This window comes from Chiloscyllium punctatum, chromosome 41 (assembly GCF_047496795.1).
Source record: "Chiloscyllium punctatum isolate Juve2018m chromosome 41, sChiPun1.3, whole genome shotgun sequence".
Taxonomy (NCBI): Eukaryota; Metazoa; Chordata; class Chondrichthyes; order Orectolobiformes; family Hemiscylliidae; genus Chiloscyllium; species Chiloscyllium punctatum.
In genome coordinates this window covers 40063911-40078097 of record NC_092779.1, presented here as the reverse complement: position 1 = coordinate 40078097, position 14187 = coordinate 40063911, and the positions used below count along the sequence as shown (strand labels likewise).

General features: G+C 39.4%; 1 protein-coding gene across 1 annotated transcript in view; it reads left to right on the top strand.

Moving 5' to 3' along the window:
* Positions 1–14187, top strand: part of LOC140465108 (synaptonemal complex protein 2-like) — a 243739-nt gene that overhangs the window by 78311 nt on the left and 151241 nt on the right. The window contains exons 14-15 of the mRNA XM_072560975.1: positions 4700–4772; positions 8959–9098. Of these exons, the coding sequence (XP_072417076.1) occupies positions 4700–4772; positions 8959–9098 (213 nt within the window). The remainder of the gene's footprint in view (positions 1–4699; positions 4773–8958; positions 9099–14187) is intronic.

The following is a 14187-nucleotide window of genomic DNA, read 5'->3' as shown; positions in this document are numbered from 1 at the left end:
TTATGATGTGGTTCGAGTGCCAGGCCTCTAGGAATTCTCTGGCATGTCTTTGGCATACCATCTATCAACCCCTCAGAAAACGAACAGGAAATGACAACACCAAAAACCCCAGGAACCCTATCCAGGATAGACACACAAATAAAAAGCAGGAGACAACAGCTTTGCTTCACTTGGAGGTTGCCACTGATGATGTTACCTCGCCAGGTAACGAAACATCTGGATATCAAACCTACAGCTCAGCGAGCAAACCTACACTCCTTGATGTTTGTTTGGCTAGACCTGATGGGCTAAAGGGCCTATTTCTGACTCTCTATAAATTTCACTGACATGAGCTAACATTTGACACTGCATAAAGTTTTTTGTGATTAAGTTTTTGTTTGATCTTGAAAAATACTTGAGTACTAATTATAATTATATGGGTGTAATTATTTTGGTAGTTGCAAGGTTTCTCAGGGTTAAGAGGAGTTACTATTAGCCAGTAGAAGTAGGGATGAAACTCAGTAAACCAATTGTAGTGCGCTTGAAGCCCAATGGAGTTAAATATTGCAAATCTGAAGCGTTCTGGGGTTACATTGTCAAAAATGCAGATTGAAAGGAAAAACAAAAATATGCCTTTTTTTCCTGTTATGTATTTTGTGTACAAGTTTAATGGAATGATTGATTTTAATTTTCTGAAAATGTAATGTATTAACTTTGGCAGTTATCTGTAAGGTTGGTTGGCTTGCCTTCTGGCTATTGCCACTTTAAGTAAAATCAAGAGCATTATCCATGTTTCACCTCTAGAGGCTGGACTTCAATTAACTACCCCTGTTAAGGTTCAATAGTTTAGTCTCCATAGCGAGTCATTGTGATAGTGGGAATTTTAATGTTGCACCTGCTGTCATAATTGATCATGGCTTATCAAATGTGTTGAAAATTAAATTAACAATAGTTGCCTTGCTATCCTTTGCAATGTATAATGCCACCATCTCACCCCTCTGTAGTCGTAACACTATGGACTGATCTAGAGACCACTTTAATGTCGAAGAAACATGGGTTCAAATCTATTCTGGCAGCTGAGAGAATTTAAATTCAATAAATAAAACCTAGAATGAAACAATGCTATGGCTGTCATGAAACTAGCATGGGAAAGCCAGATGGATTTTAATACAAATGTTCTTTTCAGGGAAGGGAATGTGTCATCTTTGGCCTGTTTTAGTGTCCGTGTGATTCTAGGCCACCAGTGTTGTGGCTGATTCTTAACTATCCTTCAGTGGCTTGATGGGCCATTTTCAAGGGCAAGCAGCTGTTTGGTGCTGTGTGCGCGGGCATATGAAACATTGCAGAATGGTGCGAGTGATGAATCGCATGCTCAGAAAAAATGACAAATATATATGTCAGGTCTAGAAGTCATTTGCATAATTCCAATTTACTGCCTTTAATTAGGTGTCCAATATAACGTTAAAGTACTTTTCCTTCTGAACCTTTTTTGGTTTATTGCTTTCAACCCCTCCTTAGACTGGGCAGATGCATAACTTCAGATCTTCAATTATTGTCCTTCCTTTGCAACCACTGTTGTTGCACTCAAGCGCTCGTGCACTTGTCAGGTAGATTAGATTAGATTAGATTACTTAGTGTGGAAACAGGCCCTTCGGCCCAACAAGTCCACACCGCCCCGCCGAAGCGTAACCCACCCATACCCCTACATCTACATTTACTCCTTACCTAACACTATATGGGCAATTTAGCATGGCCAATTCACCTGGCCTGCACATCTTTGGACTGTGGGAGGAAACCGGAGCACCCGGAGGAAACCCACGCAGACACGGGGAGAACGTGCAAACTGCACACAGTCAGTCGCCCGAGGCGGGAATTTGAGAGAAGATATTTTTGAAATCATTCAGCTTTGATAGATGATATTGTGTCCCTAATCTTGGATGCAAAGCTTCTGTTTGATGTCTTCACAATGTCATCTGGGTCAAGAAGTAAATGGGCAAAGTTAATGGCTTTGCTCTTAAATGGAGTACTCTAAACAAATGAAATAATGGCAAACAAAACCTAATGGGTGAAATGGTATGTCATTATACAGACATGGTTACAAAGCAATTGAAGCAAGGACTTCTATTTTTCAGTCCTGGGATGTGGGCATTGCTGGCTGGTTCAGCATTTATTATCCATCTCTTGTTGCCCTTGAAGGTAGTGGCCTTGAACCACTCCAGTCCATATGCTGCAGATAGACCCCTAATGCTGTTATGAGTGAGTTCCAGGATTTTGACCTAGTGAAGCTGAAGGACTGGTGATAGATTTCCAAGTCAGGGTCTTGAGTGACTTGCAGGTGATTTTACAGATGGAGATGTTCCCATGTGTCCCATCGTCATGAGTTAAGGGATGCTTTATCAGGAGCCTTGGTGAATTTCCGCTGTACAATTTTTAGATGGTGTACACTTTTGCTACAGAATGGCACCATTTCCACTCACTCAACCAATCAAATGGCTTTATGCCAGATGGCTTCAGACTTATTTTGTTGGAGCTATGTTCATCCAGGCAAGTCAGGAGTATTCCATCACATTCCTAACTTGTGCCTTGTAGAAAGTGGGCAGCGTTTGGAGAATCAGGGGGTGTTACTCACTGCAAGATTCCTAACCTCTGACCTGTTCTTACAGCCACATTACTTTGCAAAATAAAAGCAGTGCCATCATGGTAGCAGAGGGTCATAGGCCTGCTTGGGTGAGAGAGGGAGACACAATCAATGGTGAGTTTAACTTATGGGACAGCACCCTTCAGGCAATAAGCTGAAGCTGAGAAGGCTGCACCTCTGTCGTTGTCTCAGCGTGTATGGGATCCCACACTATTAGCATCACAGCCTCACACACAAACTATCCTGCCAAATGTTCTAACCAAGCCCTTACCAGCACAGTACTGTGTGGCTAGCCCAATTCAGTTTCTGAATTGTCAATGGTAACCCTCCAAAATGATCTTTGTGGAGGATTCAGCAATGACAATGCCTTTGAACATGAAGAGCAATGGTTAGTTTCTGATTGTTGGATATGTTCATTGCCTGGTGTTTATACAATGTCAGTATTAATTGTCAGCTCAAAATGGGTATTGTCTAGGTTACTGCTTTTTGATATGGATTGCGTATGTATCGGAGAGGTTATGAATGGTGCTGCTTATTGCACAATCACCATTGAACATCCCACTGCTAACCTTTAATAGAGGGGAGGTCACTGAAGCAGCTAAAGGTAGTTGGGTCTGGGATACTACCCTGACGAAAAGAGATGTCTGACGTCCAAAAATCACAATTACCTTCCTTTTTGCCAGGAATGATTCCCATCAGTAGGGAGTTCTCCTAATTTTTTTTCCTATTGATTCATCTTGCTAGGGTTTCTTTATGCCACACTGTCAAATGCAGCCTTAAGCTTAATGAAAGCCTTTGACATTATTTGGTCAGTTTGGATTCATTGTACATTTTGTGTACAAGACATAGCTGGGCAATTTTCCATATTTTTGGGAGATGCCAGTGTTTTGATTTTGCTGGACCAGCTTGACGAGGAGTGCAGCATGTTCTGGAGAGCACATTTTAAATACTATTGCTTAAATGTTGTCAGGATGCAGTGCTCCAAGCATGTCTTGAGGTTGATTTTCCGTGAGAGTTTAGGACCCAAGGGCAAAATTTGGATGCGAAGCCATTTATATAAAGCAAATGAGAAGACATTCTTCTGAAGGTAGTGAATCTATAGAATATCTTTTTTAACTTCAGGCAGTTGTTCAGTCTGGGCCTGATCTTTACAGTTGAAACTGGGTTTTAGTCCGTAAGGCAATCAACAATTATGTGGAAAAGGCAGGAATGTGGAGTTGGGGATTATTAGATCAACCGAATGGGCGGCTATTTGTCTGTTTTGTAGATCAACTAGCTCTGGCAATGTTCCAATAAGCTACTTAAACCCAAGCAGGGATGCCAATTGTATACAAGCTTTATCTATTTTTTCCAGTTGCACCCAATTCGAACCAGTTGAGATCTATTAAATATATTAAAAATCAGGTTGAAAGTTTGCTCGCTGAGCTGGCAGCTTTGTTCTGACATTTTGTCACCATGCTAGATAATGTCATCAGTGAGCCTCTGATGAAACACTGGTATTTGGTCCTGCTCGCTATTTACCTGGCTTGGTCTGCTGTGGTGGGTGATATCAATTTGGGTTCGTTCTGAGAGGTTGGCAAATTGGGTCCAAATCAGTGTTTGTTAATGAAGTTCTGGTTTGGATGTCAGGAATTCCTGTGTGTTGTCCCAGTCAAACTGGTGTCCCTTTTTCAGCTGTGTGTAAGGGTATTAATGAATGATAGTCTTGTCTTTTGGTGGCTAGTTGGTGCTTGTTATCCTGGTGGCCGGGAATTCTATTTTCAAACATATCAATTTGGACTCCATTTATTAACCTCTTAGAAAAAGAACCGGAAATGATTTCACCCATCGCAACAAATCAAGACACATACATAGAAAGTAGGACACAACCCCAGTGCTTCATCGGAGGCTCGTTGATAATGTTACTTAGCATGTTGACAAAACATCTGAGAACAAATCTACCTGCTCAGTGAACAAACTTACAACCTGAGCTACAAATCTTCTCCAAAATCACAAATATTAAAAAATCAGTTAACAGCCATTGATATTTTCAATTGTTGACATTTAACTGTATATAAAGATTATTTTGTGCATGTTTTTCAGGTAAACAGTAAACTGAAAAATTTAATCGCCTTGGAGTCCAGAAGAAGTAGAAGACATAGTTATTCAACTACTTGTAAGTTTTGAAATTGGGCTTTAGGAACTGTGTATTGCCTTCAGATGGATAGATAAATAGAACTTAATAGTCCTTCACTGTTAACCAACTTTTACATGCATAGAGGTTGACATTTGCCACACTTTAATTCATTCACCTTTTTTAAAAAAAGGTATTTCAGTATGCCAAACTTCAGAGATGTTCAGACATTTTCTATATTAAAAGACAAATAGTTAAATTAACAACCCCTAAATCACCAACATAATGGATAGAACAGATTAATTTTAAATTTGCAGATGGAATTCTGCATCTTGAATGCAATGTACTGCTGTACCTTGAATTACATTTGGTATTATCTTTCCTACATCACCTACATCCTTGTATCATTTTGCAAGCTCTGCATTTTGGCTGTTTGAAGTCAGAGATCCGGATTCCTCAGTATTTCTGGGGCAGAGTTCTAGGACCATTCAGGAGAGTTTCTTGTAATGGTATGTAAATGATCCAACCAGTTAAGGGGTTATAGTGGATCTGGTTTTATGAAATTAGCCTGACCAAGTGAGTGATATGTCAGTAGGAGAACATTTTGGCTGTAGTGACCATAATACATAAGGTATTCTTGGATAGAGATAGCAGCAGTCCTTGGGTGAAGGTGTTAAACTGGAATAGGTGTACTATTAGGCAGGAACTGGAGAATTTTGATTTTGGAGGTGGCTGTTTTGAGTGTAAATCCACATTGGACATGTTGGAATATTTCAAACAGTAAACAAGAGTTCAGGGGTGGCATGTTCCTGCGAGAATGAAGGATAGGTATGGCAAGTTGTGTGAACCTTGGATGACTGGGGATGTTATGACTTTGGTCACAAAGGAAAAGGAAGCATATGTAAGGTCTAGGGGGATGGGAACTGACTAAGTATATAAAGTATATAAGAAAACTAGGAAATAACTTAACTTAAACAAGGAACTAAAAGGGCTAAAAAGGGTCATGAAAAATCACTAGCAAAAGGATTTAAAGAGAATCCCAAAGCTTTTTATGCTCCTATAAAAAGCAAGAGGGTAACCAGGGAAGGGCTGGCCAACTTATGGACAAAGGAGGTAATCGGTGTATGGAACCAGAAGAGGTAGGTGAAGTCCGAAATGAATACTTTCTGCTGCTGATCACCAATGAGAAGGAAGTGGTGGAGGATGATTACATGGAAGGGAGTGTCTAATTTCTAAGCCAAGTTGATATTAAAGAGGAGGTGTTGTTGTGCATCTTAATAAAAATTAAGATAGATTAGTCCCTGGGTCCTAATGGGAGATATCCTAAAATATTGTGGAAGGAAAGAAAACAAATTGCTGGAGAATTGACAGACAACATTGTATCCTCTTTGGTCACAGGTGAGGTCCAGCTAATGTGCTCCCATTGTTTAAGAAGGTTAGCAGGCATAATCCAGAAAATAAGCTTGTGCCCCTCACTTTGGTGGTAGGGAAATTATTGGAAAAGATTCTCTGACAAGATCTATACACCTTTTAGAAGCAAATGGACTTTTATTGTAAATGGAATGTTTTGTGCAGAGAAGTCATGCTTCACTAACTTGATTGAGTTTTTTCCCTCCACTTTCCCTCAAGTATCAGTTGACCTTCCGAATGGCAAGAACCCTTAGGAGTATTGATGTGCAGAGGGGTCTGGGTATACAGGTCCACAGAACACTGAAGATGGCAGTGCAGGTAGATAAAGTAGTAAAAAAGGCCTATGGCATGCTTGCCTTTAGAAGTGGCATTGAGTGTAAGGATAGGCAAATTCTGCTGCAGCTTTAGAGCATTTTTAATTAGACCACACTTGCAAATTGTGTACAGATCTAGTCGTCACACTACCAGAAGGATGTGGATGTTTTGGAGAGGATACAGAAATGGTTTGCCAGGATGTTGCCTGGTACGGGGGGAGTTTAGATATGAAGGAAGGTTAAATAGACTGGGTTTGTTTTCACTGGAACGTGGGAGGTTGATAGAAATTTCTAAGATTGTGAATGGCAGACACTATGTAGCAGCATTCAAGTAGTACCTGGACAAATTGTTGTTTGCTCTAACTCGATCCTCTGATACTAGGGGCTAATCAGGTGGCTTTTATGTTTGAACTGCCCCCTCCATGACTTGCATGGTAACTGAAAATAAAAAAATGCAATAAGTTATTAAATAGCTTGAGTGGTTATCCTCTGATATCATCACATTTCAGGTTCTAGTGGGCACTCCTCAAATGGTTAACGATTTGTATTTTCTTTCCTCACAACTAATTTGGTTGGGTGTAGAGTTGTTCCCAGTCTAAGATACTGAATTGAAGCTGCAACTTGTTTACGTGCATACAGAAGGTCATGTGAGAACTAGCCTGCATTTCTATTGCCTCTTCAACTACTATATTGCAGCGAAAGTCCAACAAGTTTATTTGAAATTCATAACTTTGAGCGCTGCTCATTCATCAGATGTCATCACTCCAAAGCTTGTGATTTCAAACAAACCTGTTGGACTATAACCTGGTGTCATGTGACTTTGTTCAACTCCATCCAACACCAGCACCTCCACATCATGGCTATATTTGACCCCTGTGAAGTCTTGCATTATTTAAAATAGCTGATATTTTTCTGTCTTTGGGATTGCTGTTGAACAGCGCAGGATGGAATGAAGATGTGCAAAGACCATGTAAATGTAGTCTGTTTTCCTTCTGCAATTTGAGTGAAAGTTATCTCATTTTGCCTGTCTGGTTATCTATTAAATCTTAGTTCAACGCTCAGTCTGTTTCTCCAAAATACTGCAGTTTACACTTCATAACTTGACATTTTAGAATTTTTTTGCAACTGCTTTTGTGGACTTGTGCGCATATCCTACCCTGCTAAATGTTCTGAGCAAATGGTTAATCCTGATCCAATTTCATAGTTGTGGGAGATTTTGACTGGGCTAACCAAATTGGCCAAAGGAGTCTGGAAGGTACTTTGAACACTTTTAGGACCATCTCCTGGAGTAATATAGTATAATCAATTTAAAGAATTTTTGATATAATGTGCATTAAAGCAGGCTTGATTAGTAATTTAGTAAAAGATACAGTAGGAAATAATCGCAACGCAATTCAATTCCCTGTTACTTTTGAAGATTCCATACTCCGAAAACAGCTATGAAGTTTAAAACTAATTGTATAGGGATGGGGGATGGCTTGGTTAATATGGTTTGAGTAAATAGATTTAAAAAGGGTGTGGTTGCAAATAAACACTTGCAAATACTTCAAAGTGTTTACATGCTGTGTTCAATTCTGGTGTCCCAGTTATAAGAAAGGTGTGAAACTTGAAAGGGTTCAGAAAAGATTTACAACAGTTTTGCCAGGGTTGGAGGGTTTGAGCTGCAGGGAGAAGATGAATAGGCTGGGGCTATTTTCCCTGGGCTGTCAGAGGCTGAGGGATGAAGTTTATATAATCATGGGCATGGATAAGACAAATAGACAAGATCTTTTCCCTAGGGTGGGGCTGTCAGAACTAGAGGACATAGTTTTAGGGTGAGAGGGTTAAGATTTAAAAGGGACCTCGGGGCAACTTTTTCACACAGGGTGGTGCATGTATGGAAAGAGCTGCCAGAGGAAATGGTGGAGGTTGTTATAATTATAACATTGAATGGGTATATGATTGGAAGGGTTTAGAGGGATACAGGCCTAATGCTGACAAATGGGTCTAGATTAGTTTAGGATATCTGGTCAGTATGGATGATTTGGACTGAAGGGTCTGTTTCCATGTTATACATCTTTGACTCTAACCATTTAAATATGTTCACAATTATGCATTCCAAGAATGCAATCACAGATTTTGTCAGTGGCTTACTAAGGAGGTTAAAGATAGTGTCAGATTAAAAGATTTAACATGTGAGAAATTAAGTCTGAAGATTGTTTTGAAACCAACGAAAAAAAGGTAACTAAGGATAATCTAGCCAGGAATATAAAATGTGTGTGTGAAGGTGAAATTATAATGGATCTGTATAAAGTAGAAAGAGGATTTGTTCAATCTTAATCAAAGGTATGATTCGCATTCAAGAACAGAGGGTATTGCAAGACTGAAGATTAATGAAATTAAAGTAATTTTAATATCAGAAGATCTTTGAACTAAAATCCAACAAATGTTTAGGGACTGTTTGTATCCCAAGACTTTAAAAGAAAAGATAATGGAAGTATTGACTTTTTCTCAAAATTCTCTAGGTTCTGGAAGGGGATCAACAAGATTGGGACAACAAACAAAAGATGTTGAGAATGTTTATGTACAAAGTTTGGGCTCTAAAGATGAGCAAAGCTCTGTTGAAGCTGCTGTCAGTCTCCCTTCTCAGCCATCAAGTTCAAAGGTAGTTTTTTTTTTCTAAATTTTATTGTCTCCAACTGGACCAAAGCTCATGTCATTATATAATCAAGGTACTGCAGATGCTGAAACATATGGAGCAAACAAATTTGGAGAAACTCAACAGGTCTGGCACCATATATGAAGCGAGAAATAGAGTTGAAGAGGTTCAAGTCCTGTTTTGCTATTCTTTAGAAGACTCTTCATACTGGACTTGAAATGTTAACTCTGTCTGTCTCTCCACAGATGCTTCCGGACCTGCTAAGTTTATCAACTATTCACTGTTTGTTCTTGTGTTGATATATTGTTGGTTAATCATCAGCTCTTAATCAAAAATTCTTCTGGTCCGACCGATGTGTGGCTGATTGTTCTTCTGGTAAATATTTGAAGGGGAATAATTTGCCCCCTTCTGTGCCATTTTGTCATCTTTCTATGCATGGTTTGCACACTTCAAGATTTGCTTTTGTTTAAAGTGTCCATTTTTGTTGTTAGAAAGTACCTGCCTCATACAAGGTAGACAATTCTGTATGTATGCAAGATTTATGTATACCATCTGGGAAATTTTCTGCTAGCTTTGTAACTGCAGAAAAAAGAAATCTAATCTTTCTATAGAGACTTTTTTTTTGAGAAAATGATGTCTTATTTGTTTGTTATTGTAAGGATTGCCGTGAATATGGCACTACAGGTGGTAACTTACATTCTGTGCATGCCAATATTATATGAATAAGTCCCATTCTCCTAATATTTCCCTTAGCTTTGAACAGCCTTTTCCTTGTATTTTTTTTTAAAAGCTGCACTTGAACATACTAATGTGGGTTTTGCTTATAAGAAGGTACTTTGCCTGATGCAGCTTTACTTGTTATTCCTCAAAGAAATATGATGGAGGTCATGGCATTGAAGAATCCAACAGACATTTATTACTGCTACCTGTTATGGACAGATAATGCATTCCTCAAACAGTGCCTCAAGTAGTTCTTCTGCTTCCATTTGAAGAGCATGATCAAACTCTTATGTCATGCTTTGGAAATTTGATAACTCTTCCCCATCTTCTGATTATATTAGAGATTGGTAAGATATGTGCTGTTTTGGTTGTGAATGTTGACTAACAGGTTGCTGCCACTTGGTGCACTCTGCGATTATGAATGCACAATTTCTTCCTCCTTCTCTGTGTATGATTTGGTGCATAGCTTAATGATGATTAATGACCATATGATCTTGCTGCTGTACATTCTGGAAACCTTTGGTATATAAGTACTTGTATTTCTGACTTGCATACTCTATCTAGCAGCACTTTTGTTCTTCTCCACCTGTTCAGGCATAGTGTCTCTTTTATGCTCCTCTGCCTTGAAGAAGAATGCCCTGTGTTTTGATGGATTGACAGCTGGTGCAGTGAAAGGTCATTTTTACTTGCGTTCCAAACAGAAGTTGTGTAAGGGATGGTAATCCTTCTCCATTTATGTTGCATGCAAACGCAATGAGGAAAATTTAGTTGAACATTTAATGATCTTTGGTTTAATAGTATGTACCGTATGTCCTGTACAGTTGGTCTGAGGCATGAATAGAAGGTTGTGTAGATCTACGTACAGTGCTTGCGTTCACAAATTTGGCATGCCTTGCATTCATAAATGTTTGAATAATCTGCTTCATCCCTGTCCAGTGTAACAGTGTAGTGCTAAAGGGTTACCTTCGAAAACCATTTTCTCTATTTGTTTCATATGCAAGGCTTAAAATGAGCAAATCATGAATGGCTTGACTGTTTTAATAATCTTTACAACTTTGGCAGTTGCTGATTGCAGCTTCCACACTGTGGCTGCAGTATGGCATATCCATTCTGGCAACATCTTCATTCTTTGTAGACAGAAGCAACAACAATATGGAGGTCAAGATGTCTTTATGTGGGTTTGGTAATCTGCTCAGTTTTGTTCGTCTTGGTACTTGCCTTAAATTTCCCTTCAGTCGTCATAGTCTTCAAATGTCATGTTCCACCTCCCTGGAAATGACTTGAGTCTCCTGAATTTCGACTGCAGAGATCTGCTAACCTGAGTACTACCGTTGATATGTACCAAACGAAAAGTTAGGAATGAGCTAATGTATTAGCAATACAGTGTGATTCTGCCAATGCGAGGAATTGGTGATCTGTAATTCAGTGGGGGTCTCTTGTAGGATGTGCCCCTTACTGAGATTTGTTTCCTTCAAGATACATAGTGGTAAATATGTTGGCAATAGATTTTAGGCGATGTCATCTTGCCCTTTAGGGCACAGGATGTTAATGGTTGCAAAACCATTTGATTGCCTTAGCAACAGTGAGATGAATAATATTTTGGAAAACCCTTGGTTGTGTTGTGGTGTTAGATCATCTTGGCCACTTGTTTTGCTCTGGTGTCTGCCTTGACCTTTAAAACCAGGTTTTCTTCACATGCATGTCCATATCTCTTGGTGCTGTGTATGTAGAATGAAAGAGATGGATAAGTGCAACAAGCATAGCTGTTACAGGTTTGTTGGTTGATGCACTTTGAATGTAACGATAGTGTTGGCTTTAACTATATTTTAGAATTGTTAACCTTCCACTAGGTGTCCACCTTCAAGTAAGGTGTCAATTCTACGCTCCTGTTTTTCCCAAAATATTCCTCCTAATGGCTTTAATTTTGTAGAGGTGATGACTTTCTAGCAGTTTCCCTCTTTTGGAAAAGACCTACTCGTGCCCTTCACTGTGACAACTTCTGACAAAATGCTCAACAGATTTTTCTTTTTAATTCCCATGTGCTGAATTGGAGATTGTTAATCCTGAAGTTTAATTCATACCTTGAACCGGGCTTCAAGAACTATTCCAAATGAGCTCTTCTAGAGTTTTTTGCTTGTCCCCTGGGGCTGAGGGGGAGGGATGCAGTGAAGAAAAGACTAGTGTATTAATTCTATCAGGTCACTCTTTTTTTGATGGCTCATGTAAAGCTTGAACTGCATATATCGTTGAAACAGGCTTTCAGCTCTGATTGTGCTCTTCTGATTTTTAAATTTGAGGAAATCTTAGAAATTTCTTTCATATCGAAAGAATTCAAATTCTAATTAAGATATTGTGTTGTTTTGTGGTCAGTGCTTCATCTATTAATCTGGGCAGTTTTCTGTATTTGTAGAAATTGATGCTGTTTAAGAGGTGGGAAGCTGTCCTTTTGTCCACTGAGATCTTAAACTATTTTACCTACTTTTATAAATAGCCTATATTGCTGACCATGTGAGTTTTACCTTTTCGCAGGATATTTTATTTGTTGCAATTAAATTAGATTGGATTAGATCCCCTACAGTGTGGAAACAGGCCCTTCAGCCCAACAAGTCCACACTAACCTTCCGAAGAGTAGCCCACCCAGACTCATTCCTCAACACTTATCCCTGACTAATGCCCCTAACAGTGTGGGCAATTTAGCATGGCCAATTCACCAAACCTACACATCTTTGGACTGTGGGAGGAAACCAGAGCACCTGAAGGAAACCCACACAGACACTGGGAGAAAGTGTAAACTTCACACAGACAGTTGCCCCGAGGCAGGAATTGAACCAGGGTCCCTGGTGCTGTGAGGGAACAGTGCTAACCCCTGAGCCATATTATCTTTGGAACATAAAATTGATGTGGATGTCCTGGCATCAGTCCAACAAAATTTGAAGGCTAACTATTACATACAATTGTTTCTCAGGCACAGTTTCTGGACTAATATTCTATTCTGTTACAGTTGAGGTGCATACTTCCAGAAGCATGTTATGTTTCAAGTGATCACAGTTGAGATGGAATTTTTGACCTTCATCCTATTGATGGTGATATGTACAATAGCATAAAATTGCTGACCTAATGTTATAAGGCACAATCTAACATGCCACCACCATATCCTTACAGGATGTATTCCAGATTCTCATCACTTGCTATATAAAAGGTGTTTTCTTTCACGTTACTAATGACCTTCAATCTCTCTAAGGAAACAATTTCTCTTTATTTACTCTATCCAGCTCTCTTTTTGAATATCTTTGATCAAATCGCCTGAACTTCTCCAAAGAAAAATAGCAACACTTAGACCCTCCAAGCTATTCATTTAACTGAAACTTCTTATCCTGGAACCATGGCATTGTTCCAGCAAGAGTAGTACTTTTGGCTGGATTCACTGCTCCAGTTGAGGTGTGCATGTATTTTACGAAGAATCATAATTTTATTTGCTTTTGTGTGCTCTGCCTCTACTTGAGAAGCCGAAGATTCTATATGCCTTTCTAATGTAAGGCATAAGCTGCCCTGCAAGTTTTGTTGATTTGCATATGAACGACTACTTCAGATTTCAGAATAACTTCCTTGTCTATCTTTTCAGTTCAAGGTCAGCTTACATTTTATAAGGACAGACCCTTCTGTTCTTTTCTGAATCAACTTAGGGTACCAGGGAATAGGTAGTCTTCATAACTGTTACCTTAACTCCTTTTTTTTTGTCCTAGCTTCATAGAACTATACAGTGCAGACCTTTTGATCCGTTCAACCTGCATGAATGCGTGGAGAATAAAAACTGCTCTTAATCTGCACTAGTCTTATTTTCTAACACTTGACCTTGAATGTTATGGCATTTCAGAGCTCACCCAAGTACTTATTTCATGGAGGTTTCCTGCCTCAACTACCCTCCCAAGCAGTATATTCCAGACCCCTAACAAGTTCCTTATTGGGGAGAGCTTTCCTTCAATTCCCTCTGCACCACCTGTTTCTCTCCTTAAAATTAATGCCTTTTGTTATTGACCCTTCAACTAAGAGGGCCAGCTGCTTTCCCTTCCTATAGTGCAGTGACCAATACTGCAAACAGTACTCCATCTGTGGCTGAACCAAACCCCTGTACAGCAACATAACTACCTGCTTTTATTGTCTATGCCATGACTGAAAAGACAAGTATCCTGTCTGCCTTTTCAACTGTCCCCTTCAGGGATTTGTGGACAAATATCCCAAGATCCTTCTGTTCCTCTGCTTCCTAGTGTTCTGCCATCCATTGAGTAGTCCCACATCTTGTCACTACTTCCCAAGTGCTGCACCACTTTTTTGAGGGATAAGTTACATCTACTACTGGTCTGTTCATCTGATGAAT